Below are 14,209 nucleotides of genomic sequence, written 5' to 3' on the forward strand. Positions count from 1 at the left end.
AGCATGCTTAAGTTTTTCTCGTATCAGTGATGTGACCTTACATTTGGCAATGGATTCTTAGCTACAACATCAAAAGCATGAGCAATTTTTTTAATTTTTTAATTTAAAAAAGAGGGAGGAGGAGGATGACAAGGGCCTATAGTCCCTGCTACTCGAGAGGCTGAAGCAGGAAGATCACCTGAGCCTAGAATTCAAAACCAATCTGGGCAAGAAACAAAGCAGTACACGGTAGCTTTTTCCTGTACTCTCAGATGCTAAGGCAGAAGAAACTGTCAGGAGTTTGAGGCCAGCCTGAGCTGCAGACCAAGGTCAACACCAACCTGGGCTACAGCGAAACCTTATCTCAAAAAAAAAAAAAAAATCATATACAACATATTTTTCATTTGTTACATCTACTTATTTGCGTATGTACGTATATGAACACAAGCATGTGCCACAGCTCTACGAAGCAGGTGAAGGCCCTGAAGAAGTCAGCTGTCTCCTTCCACCATGTGGATTTCCCAGGCTTAGCAGCAAACACATTTACCCACTAAGCCATCTTGCTGGCCCTATATTCTATATATTCAGAATATACAAAGAATTCTTATGGTTCAACAATAAGGAAAAAAAATCTTAACGTGAGCAAAGGCCTTCACTCTTCTCCCAAGACACACAAATGAACAACAGACTCAAGAAAACATGCTTAATAGCATGGGGCATTGGGAAACCACAATACCACAATGAAATACCACACCAAAGCCAACAGGATAACTACAATTTAAAAAAAAAAAAAAAAAAAAAAAAAAAAAAAAAAAAAAAAAAAAAAAAAAAAACCACCAGGCAAGCATTGGGAAGAATGTAAAGAAGTTAGAAAGTCGGGCACAGCTGGTAGAAGTTTAAAACAGTTTAGAAACTCCTCAAAAATATAAGAACTGTCATATTACCTAGCAATTCCACTCCTCAGGATAAACCCAAAAGAAGTGTAAACAAGTATTCAGATAAATACATGTTCAAGCATGTTTGCGATAGCAACAGTCATAAATCAAAAAGTAGAAACCAGCTGGAGAGATGGCTCAGCTGTTAAGAGTGGATACTAGACCCGGCGGCGGTGCACGCCTTTAATCCCAGCACTGGGGAGGCAGAGCCAGGCAGATCTCTGTGAGTTCGAGGCTAGCCTGGTCTACAGAGTAAGATCAGGACAGGCCCCCAAACTACACGGAGAAACCCTGTTTCAAAAAACCGAAACAAAAAAAAAGTGGATAATAACTTGTAGAGGGACATGGTTTTAAGTCTCAGTACCCACATTGGGCAGCTGACCACCATCTGTATCTCCAGTTTCAGGGAATCAGGTACCCTCTTCTGGCCCCCAAGGGCACCTGTATGCATGTGATACACATACAGACAAGCAGGCAGGCACACACACACACACACACACACGCACATATATGTAGTTTGTTTGTTAAAAAATATATACACGTATCTGTGTATGTGTTTTTAAAGTAGAAACAACTTATACATCCACCAACAGGCAAATGGATGAGCCCAGTACCATGCATACAGACACTAGAATACTTTTTAGCCATAAGAAGGAATGAAGTGATCTTCAAGGCAGATGAAGCTCCAAACCACAATAAGTAAAAGAAGCCACACACAAAGGAAGGGTCACATCGTAATTCCATTGATATGAAACAGCAATAACAAGTAAATGCAAAGAGGAGTTATGTTCTCAACTGACAGGTTAGGAGAAGAGGGTAACACAGAAAAATTGCTTACTCTAGCGGAAGTATTCTTTGGAGCAATGAAAACATTTTGGGATTGAATAAAACTGGCATACAATACTGTAAATGTAAGGAATGCCACTGGATTGTCAATAAAAGTAGTTAAGTTTTAAGTAAGAAACATTTGGCCTTAATGTAAAAAACGGAGAGTAGAGCCAGGGTCAGCAGAGCATGCATCACCTTGAGCTGATGACCAGTGTAGATGCTCAGGCCACACTCAGGCCCAGACTCAGAACCTACACTGAACAAGCTCTCCAGGTGACGTCACCATGTGAGAAGCATTTCCCGAGACACTTACCAAAAACCTTAGATAGACTGTCCCTGCAAACATATATACATAGAATGTTTTTGTGCACATTGGCGGTTGCCTGAAAGAGCAGAGTCCACTAACAGAAATGGGAAATAGAGAAAGACAGTGAGAAAACAGAGTCCCACCCAAGGTCTGTTGGTTCACAAAGAAAAGCGAGGCTGCCTAGAGATAGAAAGGGTCTCTTGAAGCATGACAAAGGTGTCTACCAGACGCTCCCCTGAGGAAGGAAGTGGAGGATGGATAGGCAGAGAGCTCCATACAACTCCTATGTGCGGGCCTCTGCCCAAAGACCCAGAGTGAGACATAGTAACTTACAACTGTCACGTAAGGAATGTCCTTCGAGTAACTACGTGCAGAGGGCAGTGGGTAACCCAGACCCTGAGTCCCCAGGTCTAAGGGTAGGTTTTCTCATTAACCCTCTGAGATTTGGTTTCCAAAAGTCTCTGTAAAAAGTGTCCAATAGTCAACTTCACAAGAGACTATTAGGAAGGTGAACTGAGATAAGAGAGTTCATAGTAAATCTCATGACTACACAGCGTTGGCTGGTTGGGTGATGGTTAGTTTTTTGTCAACTTTACACAAGCCAGGTCATCTAGGAAGAAGAAATTTCAGTTGAGAAAATGCTTCCATCAAACTGGCCTATAGGTAAGTCTGTGGGGAGCTTCTTTTACTATTATTAAATAATTGATGTGGAAACGCCCAGCCACTATGGGCAGTGCCACCGCTGGGCAGGTGGTTCTGGGTTCTATAAGAAAGCAAGCCAAGCAAACCATGTAGAGCAAGCCAGAAAGCAGCATTCCCCCGTGGGCCCCGCTTCAGCTCCTGCCTTCATTTCCTTCCCTGACTTCCCTTCATGATGGAGTGCGACTGGGATACGTAAGCTGTAATAAACCCTTTCCTCCCCAAGTTACTTTTGGTCACGGTGTCTTATCACAACAACAGAAACCTAACTAAAACAACGGTAACCTTGAAATGCATGATGGTGTATTACTATAAGAGCAGATGTCTACATCAGGACCAGATGACACAGATGCCCACTCAGCAATGATGTGCCTGACCCCAACTGAGCAAGCACACTTGGGTGAAATGGACAGCGTGCTTCAATTGGTGACCCCCAGAATCCTAGGATGGAGGGCAGAAGAATACTCCTACCTCTCATCCTAGATATTATACAAGACCCTCATCTCTTGCCAAATCAGTGACTGGCCACTTCCTAGAATTCAGTCCCTTCCAGGATCAAAGGCTGCAGGAGACCAAGGTGAAAAGAAGATGAGATAACTCTAAGACACTATCTTTCACTTATGATAAAGGGAGATACCACAGATGTCAGCAGTTCTCTCAGGATTAGACGATCAGGCAAAACAAAGACACCCCCCCCCAAACATCCATAAGCTGGGTGATCCCAGAAAATACCATCTCTGTCAGCCACCATCAAAGTGTAGTTATCGCTTGCACCAATATCAACCCCAAAACCATACCCTGATCTTTCTACCTGAACCTGGGCCCAGCTCTGTACCATGGATCATGAAGTCACTCAGCGCTGCTGCAGTATCTCTCTTGGGGAAGCCACCCACCCTCAGTTCAACCACCATCAAGGTCCAAGGGGCGCACACCCAAGCCTTATTAGCAGAGAGCAGCTCAAGGAAGAACCCCAAACATGAAACGGACCTTAATCTTAAGCACGTCCAAAGACGAAGCCCCAGGCCAGACTGTCATAGAACCGAGGAATATTCTAACTTTAATGCCAGCTCCAGCCCTTTGCTGCCCAATGTCACTGCAAACTGAGACAAGAAATGGGGACACTTCAAGGAACACTCACAGAAGAAAGAGGAGCCTGGGGCTCCATATTCCAGAAAGCGTCACAGGCAGAAAAGCCTACCCAGAACATAAAGCGATCCCTATGGCTAGAAGGCTTTGCTGTAGCCGGACAGCAACCCTTTGCTGGAGGAGGGGCCTGCAGTACCCTGCAGACTTAACCTGTACCCAGGATGAGCCAGCCTGGCTCCAGAAACAAACAAACATGCATGCACACACACACACACACACATACACACTATCACCACCACCCCCGTCTGTCTGTCTGTCTGTCTGTCTGTCTGTCTGTCTCTCTCTCTCTCTCTCTCTCTCTCTCTCTCCAGGCACGCATGCACACATGCACCCACGCATGCACGCACAGAGGCATAGACTGGACCCTTCTGCCTGCCAGTCTTGGAGCTAAAACTACACGTGCAGCGTCTGGTCCTTCCTCCTAGGGCTCATCCACATGCCAAGTCTCTTTTACGCACTACCTGCTGGGAGCTCCAATCCTCTGGCCAAGGAGACACCCACAATCCTATCCCCACTTCACCTTCGTCCTCACCATCATGTTTGGTTCTCTCCGCAGGTATGTTCATGGGATCACGTCACACTAGAAGCCATAGGAGGCTAATCACAGCCCTAGCAGCTAACGGGAAGCACAGGCCCTTATCTAAATGTCAACTGCTGGGCACAGGGCTATCATAGGCTAAAGCCCAGACCTGCTCTAGGCCCTGACCAAAAATTCTGTTCAGTCCACACAGGTCTTTGTTCATCACGGTCCCCAGGTCTGCAAGGGTCACTAGCAGACAGTTGTCTTGGAGTATGGGGGCCCTGTTACACCTCCACTGCTTATGAGCACCACAGCCCATTCAGAAAGGATCTATGGGTAGGCAGAACTCACCGACATCCGAGTCTTTGTGGGTCTTGATTACCTCAGCGAGCTCAAAGTTCCCTGCAATGATGGCCACCTGGGAGAAAGACGTCAACAAACACATGGAGGACATGGAGGGAGGCTCAGCAACCCAGATTTGACCCCCACCCCAGGTGGTCCTGCTGGGAGAGAAGCCACCCGTCTCTCGAGTCACAGCAGTCAGTGTCTAGGGGCACAGCACTGCCAGCCGACAAGAGATAGGATACAGTAACCAGAGTTGGCCCGCTGCCCTCAGCCTCAGTCCAGGGTGCTTCTGGGGCACCAGGCTGAGAGGTAAAACATGAACAGGTCTGCACACACTAGCAGAACTTCTAATCTGCCCCTACATGCAGCCACGACTCCTCTATCAATCCTGGCCCCACAGCTTTTCGGCCCTCATTCTTCCTACCCATGTCCCCAAACCTGGCCAACAGACCCTGATGTATCTACTTCCAGATGTGCCCACATCTTCAACCTCTGCCTCACACTCGCAGACACGACCACCGCAGCTTGCCTTTCTGACGTTCTCAGGGCCCTGTGCTCCCATTAAGAATAATAAACAGGCCGGGCAGCGATGGCACATGCCTTTAATCCCAGCACTTGGGAAGCAGAGCCAGGTGGATCTCTGTGAGTTCGAGGCCAGCCTGATCTACAAAGTGAGTTCCAGGACAGCCAGGGATACACAGAGAAACCCTGTCTCAAAAAAAACCAATAATAATAATAACAATAGTAATAATAATAATAATAAACACCTCCTTCCCTGCTTCCCTGCTGCTTTCATGGTCCATAAATTCCTATGATACCCTCAACTCCTCAAAAACTCAGGCCACAGAGATGATAACTACCTGGCTATCCTATCCAGTGCCAACCAGCCTGGCGGACTAATGGCTCAGAAATATAACCTGGGTCAAGTCAGGTATAGTGGCGGTCACACGCCCCTCTCAGCTTGGACCTCTGCTGGGACTCCTCCCTGCTTCTGGGGAATCAGGCCCACCACACCCGTCTTTCTGTCCTCTCCATGTGGCCCTTCCCCAGAGTCGTGGAGTCATACGACATTTATAGGAGGAGGGCGGAGGCAACCACCGCACCAAACACTCCCTCAAATTCTGGGCACCACACTAGCCCACTCACTCCCAGTTCCACCTCGGGCGGCAGTCCTGAGAGTGAGCACTCCCTTCTTGCCCTCTGAAGAAGAATCCGGGTCCAAAGTCAATAGGACACACAAGCAACCCCCCCTGGGTCAGTCTCACACATCCTGTACCTGGAAGGCTGTCTGGCTGTTGTAATTGCGGACGTCCTTGTTGGCACCACGGAAAAGCAGGACACGAGCACAGCTCTCCTGTTGGGAGGCAACAACAATCACACTGGGCAGCAGGAGAGGCAGGGCCAGGCTGGGGCAGGTGCCCAGGAGTGCAAGGCACAGGAATCCCTCACACACATGCATCCCTAGGCTAGGTAATACTACGTAGGTAGCTCTCGTCTGAGAGCTAACTAAGAGCATACATATGGACACATTGACACACGTGTGTTCGGAGAACAGATGTGTTTAAGTAGGTCACCCAGTAACCAGATCCGGCACGGAACATACACATGGGGAATGTCGCACAAGCTGGGGTGTACGGTCACCTGCGTGCCGGCCCAGACACACACGCAGTCGCACTCTACCACACGCAGAAGATGTAGAGATGAACCGACGGAGGGGTGAGACGCAAGGCGTTACCTGGTTGTAGAGGGCACAGATGTGCAAGGCTGTGTTTCCCGAGGCATTCTGGGCACCCATGTTGGCCCCATAGAAGAGCAAGTGCTCCAAGTGCTGCACGTGTCCAAAGCGGCAGGCCTGAGGAGAAGAGAGGTACTGACGCATCCCAGGTACAGAGGCATACAGCCTGCACCCAGCCCGGGCCCCCTGCTCACCTGATGGATTTCTTGCCAGCCATTCTCATCAGTGGTCCCCAGCTGGGCGTGATCATGGAGAAGCAGCTCGCAGCAGAGGGCATCCCCGCCCCCTAGGGCACTATGGTACAGGGGCGTCAGGCCGCGGCTGTCCTTGTAGTCAGGTGAAGCCCCCAGGTCCAGCAGGGTCTGAGGGTAAGGGACCTCAGGATCCATGCCAGGCCCAGCTTTCTGCATGAGCCCATGAGTCCCTCCAGACAAGGGTCCTGCCCTCACTAACCGTCAATGCCCCTGCATTCCGCTGGCGGGTGGCACAGTGGACAGCTGTGAGCCCATCTCGGGTTCGGAAGTCCAGGTGAGCACCGCCATTGCGAAGAACCTTCAGGAGGTCAGTGGCGTTGTCCAACTGTGCCGCAAGGCTCAGAGGGCACTCTGGGGTTGGAGATAGATGAAAGTTAGGGTGAACGAAAGAAAGAAAGAAAGAAAGAAAGAAAGGAAGGAAGGAAGGAAGGAAGGAAGGAAGGAAGGAAGGAAGGAAGGAAGGAAGGAAGAAAGAAAGAAAGAACAGACAGGAAGGACAGACAGGAAGGACAGACAGGAAGGACAGACAGGAAGGAAGGAAGGAAGGAAGGAAGGAAGGAAGGAAGGAAGGAAGGAAGGAAGGAAGGAGAAGAGAAGAAAACACAGCCCCTCTCTGCTCTTCTCACCTCCTGAGTCAGGGTCATGGAAATTGGGGTCCAGCCCCTTGTCCAGCAGGCGGGCCACCTTGTCTGTGCTGTGTAGCTGGACATAGTCCATGAACTTCTTCAGGTTGGCCTAGAACACCAGCCATCCCAGTCAGCTGAGTGCCACAGCCATGGTCATCTTACCATCACCCCCTTCCTCCAGCAAGCTCCCGACCACCTGCAAGGCAGACACCTGTCCCTAACCCCGACCTGTCTAACCTGTCATCCGGCTTGCTCATCCTCAACCCCAATACTCTTACCTCAACTCTAGTTCCATCTCAGCTAGACCCATGTGCTTTCAAAGCCTTTCTCTGCAAACCCACAACAGCTGTCGGCCTGAGCCTGGCCACTTCCATCACAGCCAGGCCACCTTAGTTTAGTCACAGACTCCAACGGACTCCCTTCCCTCAGCCTAAAAGAGCACTGAGTCCATTCCAACAGGCGCCAAATACTAACAACTCCAGACTCACTCCTCTGGCCAGCTCCTCCTACACTCCATGATAAACCCCTGGAGCACCCATGACATGACTTTGCCTCTTAGTCTTTCACTCAACAAAGCCTCGCTAGCCTTGTCAGGTGGCCTAGATGCCACACACACCTAGGGCAAGGTGTCCCAGCCCAGGCATCTAGAAACAGCATGTATCATAGACAAGAGAGGGTGTCTCATGAACCAGTATCATGGGGTCAGGGTGATGAAACCAGAGGAAGGATCTATGTGAATCATCTAGGAAGAACCTTAGCCTGGAGGTAACAGGGGAGAGAGAGTAAGGACAGCTGGTCCCCAGGCAAACAAGAGGACCGGGCTGCAGTGCAGTGAGGAGTTCAGATTCATCCCAAACACAGACAAGACTCACCGAAAAGCAAGTCACTCATGTCTTGTGGGCCCCTGAGAAAAGATCTCGAGAACCCAGGGTGACAGGGTCACACAAGGGCCAGTGGAGGGAGACAGTTACCTCTCTGACATGGTCTCTGCCCAACATAGAGCCAGGGCCACTGACTGTCACCTGCTCTGGAGCAGCAGAAAAGTCTGCCACAGAAGCCCAAGGATCTAGGACCATAGGTAGAGTCACGAAGACCCTTCCCTAATTTCCAGGGACCATCAGTGAAGTATCCCACAAGCAAATTCCCATTGGCTGGGGGACTTGGAAAGGGGCTATGGCACCCACCTTGCCCCCTGGACACCCACAGGAGTATAGCGCCCCCTCAAAACAAAAAAGGCAAATGGAGTCAGGCCCACCTGGGAGCAGGTCCCAGAAGAAAAGACACTGTACAGGTATACCCAGACCACAGGGTCTACCTAGGCAGATCTGGCCAGCCAGTCACAGCAGGTGACTCAACCCTCACCTGTGAAATGTGGTAGCAAATCTCCTCCAGGAGAGAATTAATGAGATATGTAATTCTGTGTTCCTTGTACTAGGGAACACTAAACACTGGACCTCTTGCCCTCACAGCCAACACACTGGACGCTCCTTTGCTTCCCTCTCCCCCAGCTTCAAATACAGCAAAAATCTGATTTAGCCGGAACCTATCACTGAACCAGTCATGGACACGGAACCTGTACCCAGCCCCGGACCAGGTCCCGAAAGCCACTTCCGGGAAAGCAGGCTGGGCCAAGCCAGAACAGGAGCAGGGGTCATGGGGGGGAGGAGTCCCCTCCAAAGACTGCGCCTTTACCTTTGTGTGCAGCTTTGAAAACTGCTTGTCATCGATGAGGTTCTGGGCATAAACCCTCCGCTTGTATCGAAACTGCTCAGATAAAGAAAAGGCGGAGAGAAGGGACCCACACAGGTCCAGTGAGCAAGTGGTGGCGGCGGCCACCACCACGTGCCGCTCACCGCTCACCACCCTCCTGCCCACACTTTCACCGCAACACAGCCATACAAGTCCCAGACACACACACACAAAGTGGACAGACACTGACAACTACCGACTACCCTCGACGCAGAAACGATGTGTGGTTCCAGAGAAGACAGTACTCGGCCAATTCCTGGCCTGGCGGGCCTAGAGCCTGTCTGTCTCGTTCCCACCACCAGGACTTGGAAAACTCCACGGCTCCCCCAAGATCTGAAACTAAGCTTCTATTCCTAGACACTTCCTCTCCTAGTAGAAATAACCCGATTCCTGGTGCTACCACGAGGATCAGACCAACTCTGACCTTGGTGTACACACACACACACACACACACACACATACACACAGAAGACCTTCCAATTAGGACCCAATCTCCACCCCTATACCTGGAATGGCACTCAAATCACCCTTATATGTCATAAATGGTGCTAATCTTTTGGGCCAACTTCAGAAGACTAGGGGGTGAGAGGCACGAGACAAACGTGCACACAGGTTAACACTGTTCACACTGCATGACCCTTACGGCACTCACTCCTTCTCACACTTCTCCCTCCAGTGTTCACACTGCTCACTCACACCACACATGCTGAGTGCATGTGCTGCAGGTGCTCATTGTGTGCTTGTACGCATCGCTTGCTGCAAGCACTCTTACACACTGCTCACACTGTTCTCCACGCCTAAGCTGCAACACACCACTTACCACACATGCAGCTCACACTTCGCCCTACCCGCTGCACTCAAATGTACCCACCTCTGGCTCTCAGCACACTGCTCAAAGGCTGCACACAGCCCCCCACCGCTCCTGTAGCCAACTCCTCCCGGCCTGCCCTTCACTGCTCCAGCCACGGAGCTCAAAGATCACACCCAGTGCGCTCCATGCCACCCCCACCCTGGTCTGCCCAGCACCTCCAGATAGGGCAGGGGCGTGTCCAGGTTAGGCGGGTAGTCCTGTAAGAGCCGCTCTTCATCCAGGAACTTGCCGGCGCGACCCCGGGAGGGTGGCTGGAATAGCCCGTAGTTGAGCGCGTCCTGAAGGCTGTGGTTGAGGGCGCAGAGCACACGCTGCTTGGCGGCCCACACGGGCGCGGTTGGGTCCAGACGCAGGCACTTCTGCAGCGGAGCGAGTCGTGAGCCCGGACCTGCGAGCGCAGGACACCGCGCCCCGGGCCCCGCATGGAGGGCTAGTTGGGGAGCAAGAGCAGGGACCCCGCGCCACGGCGCAGAGGCCGAGGCCCCGCCCCGGGGCTGGCCTTCCAGGGCCCCGCCCCAGCGATGGGGAGGGTCCCGCGGAGGCGGCGGGGGAGGGGCGAGTGGCCGCGGCCGGGGGTCCTGGCGCAGGGCGCGCCCGGCGGGGGTCACCGCTAGCGGGCTACACAGGGGTACGGCAAGATCGCGAGGGCTCACCGTTTGTTGCAGGTCCGGGATGCCGACGCGCACGACCACGGCGCTGGCCCCGGGGCCGTCCATCCCGGTGCTAGCGCCCGGGCCCGGACTGTTGCCGGCGGAGAGAGGAGCGCACGGGGATTCCGCGCGGCGCCCTGGCCCCCCTGACCCCCCGCCGGAGCCCCGCCGACCGCGCTTCGCGGGAGGGGGCCGGGGGGGCCGGGGCCGGGGCCAGCGCGGGGGACAGCGGCTCCGGGGGCTCCGCAGGCGCAGCGGCGGCGGCGACGGCGGCACGGTTTAGCTGCATCGGCCCCGGCTTCGAGCGGCGCCTGCCTTCCCCGGGGGCGGGGGCGGCGGGGGGAGGGGCCCGAGCCCGGAGCGGAGCGGAGGCGGGGAGGGGGCCGCGCCGGAGGCGGGGACGGGAAGCCCAGAGCCGGGAAACTGGGGTCCCCCGCGGGTCGGGCGGCGTGGGCGTGTGGTGCAGAGGGCGGGGGCCGGGGGCCCGCGCGCGCGGGGGGGGGGGGGGGTTGGCTGTCGAGGGGGAGTGGCTGACACAGCGGGGGGATGGCACGCCGCGCTTCCGCTGCAGGCGAGCGTCGCAGACCACCGTATTAGGGTGACGGAGGGTTCTGGAGCTGGATGAGGGACCTCTACGCGTCGGGGCAAGAGGACCACAGGCTGACAGGGAGGGAGAGACAGGCAGGAAAATTGGTGTCCCGGGGTGGAAATCTCCCCAGTCTGCCGACCCCACTCGGGACCCCGAGGAGGTGGTGGGCTCAGCCGGGGCACCGTGCTGGGTGGGAGTCGGAGGGCCGCAGACCCCAGGCTCGAGCAGGGTGGAGCTGCTGTGCCACGGAAGCGCCCCCCAAATCAGCCCTTCTAACCGCACCCAGGGTGTTCCTTTCGGCCCCCGCCGCAACCGAGTTTGGGGAGCCTGTCCGGACTCTGCGGTCTCCCCCACCTTGGCTGGCCCAACCCTGCAGCTGGTCGCCCCCTCCCCGTCACCTTAGCGACAGCAGGATGGGGGCGCGACCTACGAGGAAGGGCTTAGGGGAGGGGGCGCCACTAGTCTCCACCTGCGACGGGGAACTGAATTTTAGTTTCACACGTTGTCGTGGCAACGCGGGAGGGGGGTGACGAGTGGGCGGGGAGGGGAGCGCTGCGAGTGAACCAACTCAGGCGCCGCCCGCGTGGCGTGCCAGCCTTAGCCCGGCGCTGCCTCGGAAGTGCCCAACGCGCGGGGGCCTCACTCCCAAGGCCCAGGAAGGTGCAGCCCCTGAGTGGATGAATTGCCCTACTAACAGTAGGGTCCAGTCCTGCCTTCCACTGCACTCTCCCACCTACCTTGACTTATACCCCCACCCCCTAAGGGCCCCAGAGAGCCACTCATCGCTGGCGGCACACACTGGACAGCTTTTGCGGAGCAGTCTGGCCGGGAACTCTGCCAGTGGCAGAAAGCATCCCCTCAGCCCCAGCCTCCCCAACTCTCTCCATGAGCAGCCCTGGATCGCCCACAAAACTGGTTATTCCTGAGCATCCCAGGAATAACCTTGGACTGCCCTGGTCCTATACACCATACACCTCACCATATCCCACCCCCTGACCACCTTGGTTCACCTGACACATGCCCTCACCCCACACAGAACAGTGATTTGATTAGACTTCCCCCCAAAAAAAACAGCCTGCACTCCACGGATCCACCACCTTCCAAAAGTGTTTCATGACCCCATAAGAGGGCCTTCTGACCAATCCAAACCCCACGGGACTGCCCCCCATGGACCACCCAGCTGACTCCCACATCACTACCTTTGAGGAACAATCTCTCCCTTCACAAGAACCCCTTACCCGGCAGAGCTGAGTCTCCAGCGCTCCGGTGCCTCTGTTCCCTGCTGCCCTCCAGCCTGGGTGGACCCCTGAGTGCTGGAGGAAGTGAAGCCCCAGTAGTCCCTGACCTCCAAGCCCCTCCCAAGGTCTGATTGAGCGGGGCGACTTAGGGTACCCTAGGGGCTAGGGCAGGATGTCAGAGGGGCAGGAGCAGGAAAGAGTCTCTCTTATCTTCAGGAAGCACCTGGGGAAGCTCAGGGCTGGGTTTCCTGTGTCCCAGCCCAGAGAGGAAACTCTGCTTCCTGGCCCGGGAGTCTCCGCCATCTTCCTCTCTTTGCCTCTTTCCTTTTCGCCTTGACCCAGGCCTCCTTTCCGGCTAAACCCAATCCCTCCCATCAAAACCTCCACCCACCTTTATTCCCAGCCTCCCTTTTCCCTAAACTAGCTGCCTGCTGGTAGGAAATGATGGCCAGAATCCACCAGGGATGAGGCTGAAATGGAGGAATCCCATGCCCTCAGTCAGGCAGCAGGCCAGCTTTGGACACTCAGTAAACCTTGTCTTGACCTGAATGGGCCCAGATCCCTGGGTGTTGCCTCTTCGGGCTAGCTGTCCGTCCACAACTGGACCTCATGGAAGGAAGCCTTTGAGCCTCCTCTGACACCTCCCTTGCTGGGTGAATCTAACTATCCATGTAGGCCTATGGCCTTTGTTGCCAAGCTTTGGGGGAGAGAGTCTCACATTTTGCTAACCAGCTACCTGCAGACTGACGGTCTCTTGAGCAGCCCTGGCTACCTTCCCTCAGGTCCACCAGACCCCATCTCCCAGGCAAGGTGACACTTTGTCGCCATGGTCGACCTTCAAATACTGGTCGGTGCCTTTTGCTTACTTCTTCCTTTCCCGGGGCCAAAATTCTAGAAAGATCTTATTTTGACCATCCACACTTCTTCCCCACCTCCTAGTGCACTTTCAGCTACACAGCTTCAGGAGATTTGGGGGTGGAGGAAGATTTGTGACTAGTGCATCCAGAATAGTGTACGGCACGTGGATTGGCAGCAAATGTGTAACTATAGTCCTCAGCCTGCCGCTGCGCAGCTCCAAGTGTCCATTGCTTAAGCATTCACTGGAGACATCCAAACCTCCAGTGACGGTCTCCATGCTCTTGACCCTTCCACATCCTAAGCGTCCTCTGGCCTGTGATTCGTACTCCCAACCCACCTTCTGGCCCTCTGGTTGACCTCGCTTGGCCTGTAGGCTCCTCTGTATGCTAGACAGCTTGCCTCACTTCCACCTGGGGAGGTATCCCTCCCTTCCATCCATCACTCCTGCACACTTCTCGCTCTTGTCACTCGGCTCATCCTGGCCTGTCCCCTGCGTTACTAAGTACGTCGACCTCTTGCTGAAAGTCTGACAGGCATTCTAACCTGTCTCCTCCTGAAGCTCTTCCTTTGATTCCCATCCTGTCAGGAGGTTCTGTACTCATCTAGAGAAGCGTCTCCTAGATGCCTTCCTCTCCCAGCCTGCATCCCTCCCTTTGAGGACCCACCTCACCCCATGTTTCTTCACTAAATACTCTGTTCTGCCCTAATCTGGTTTCTCTCTTGTCAAGCTGCCATTGTCGAAATTTCAACACACGGTAATTCCTTTATGTGTTGCTTAGCATCTCTTTCCCTGGCAGGAGGTGGGCTCCCTGTGGAGAGAGGTCTTAGCCTCTCTGGTTTTGCTGTGACCAAGCCCTGGTACACTGTGTAGCTCAGTTTA

At 53.8% G+C, this 14,209-nt stretch overlaps 1 protein-coding gene across 1 annotated transcript in view; it reads right to left on the reverse strand.

Annotated features, from left to right (window-relative positions):
* The window catches only part of Shank3 (SH3 and multiple ankyrin repeat domains 3), a 60,018-nt gene extending 49,067 nt beyond the window's left edge, over window positions 1-10,951 (reverse strand). Inside the window, 11 exon segments of the mRNA XM_028869216.2 lie at window positions 4,766-4,832; window positions 6,036-6,113; window positions 6,495-6,611; window positions 6,689-6,856; window positions 6,948-7,099; window positions 7,375-7,483; window positions 9,067-9,138; window positions 10,150-10,353; window positions 10,648-10,793; window positions 10,796-10,846; window positions 10,849-10,951. Coding sequence (XP_028725049.2) covers window positions 4,766-4,832; window positions 6,036-6,113; window positions 6,495-6,611; window positions 6,689-6,856; window positions 6,948-7,099; window positions 7,375-7,483; window positions 9,067-9,138; window positions 10,150-10,353; window positions 10,648-10,793; window positions 10,796-10,846; window positions 10,849-10,933 — 1,249 coding nt within the window. The 5' untranslated portion in view covers window positions 10,934-10,951.
* Window positions 10,952-14,209: the final 3,258 nt, after the last annotated feature.

This window comes from Peromyscus leucopus, chromosome 20 (assembly GCF_004664715.2).
Source record: "Peromyscus leucopus breed LL Stock chromosome 20, UCI_PerLeu_2.1, whole genome shotgun sequence".
In the NCBI taxonomy this organism is placed as follows: domain Eukaryota; kingdom Metazoa; phylum Chordata; class Mammalia; order Rodentia; family Cricetidae; genus Peromyscus; species Peromyscus leucopus.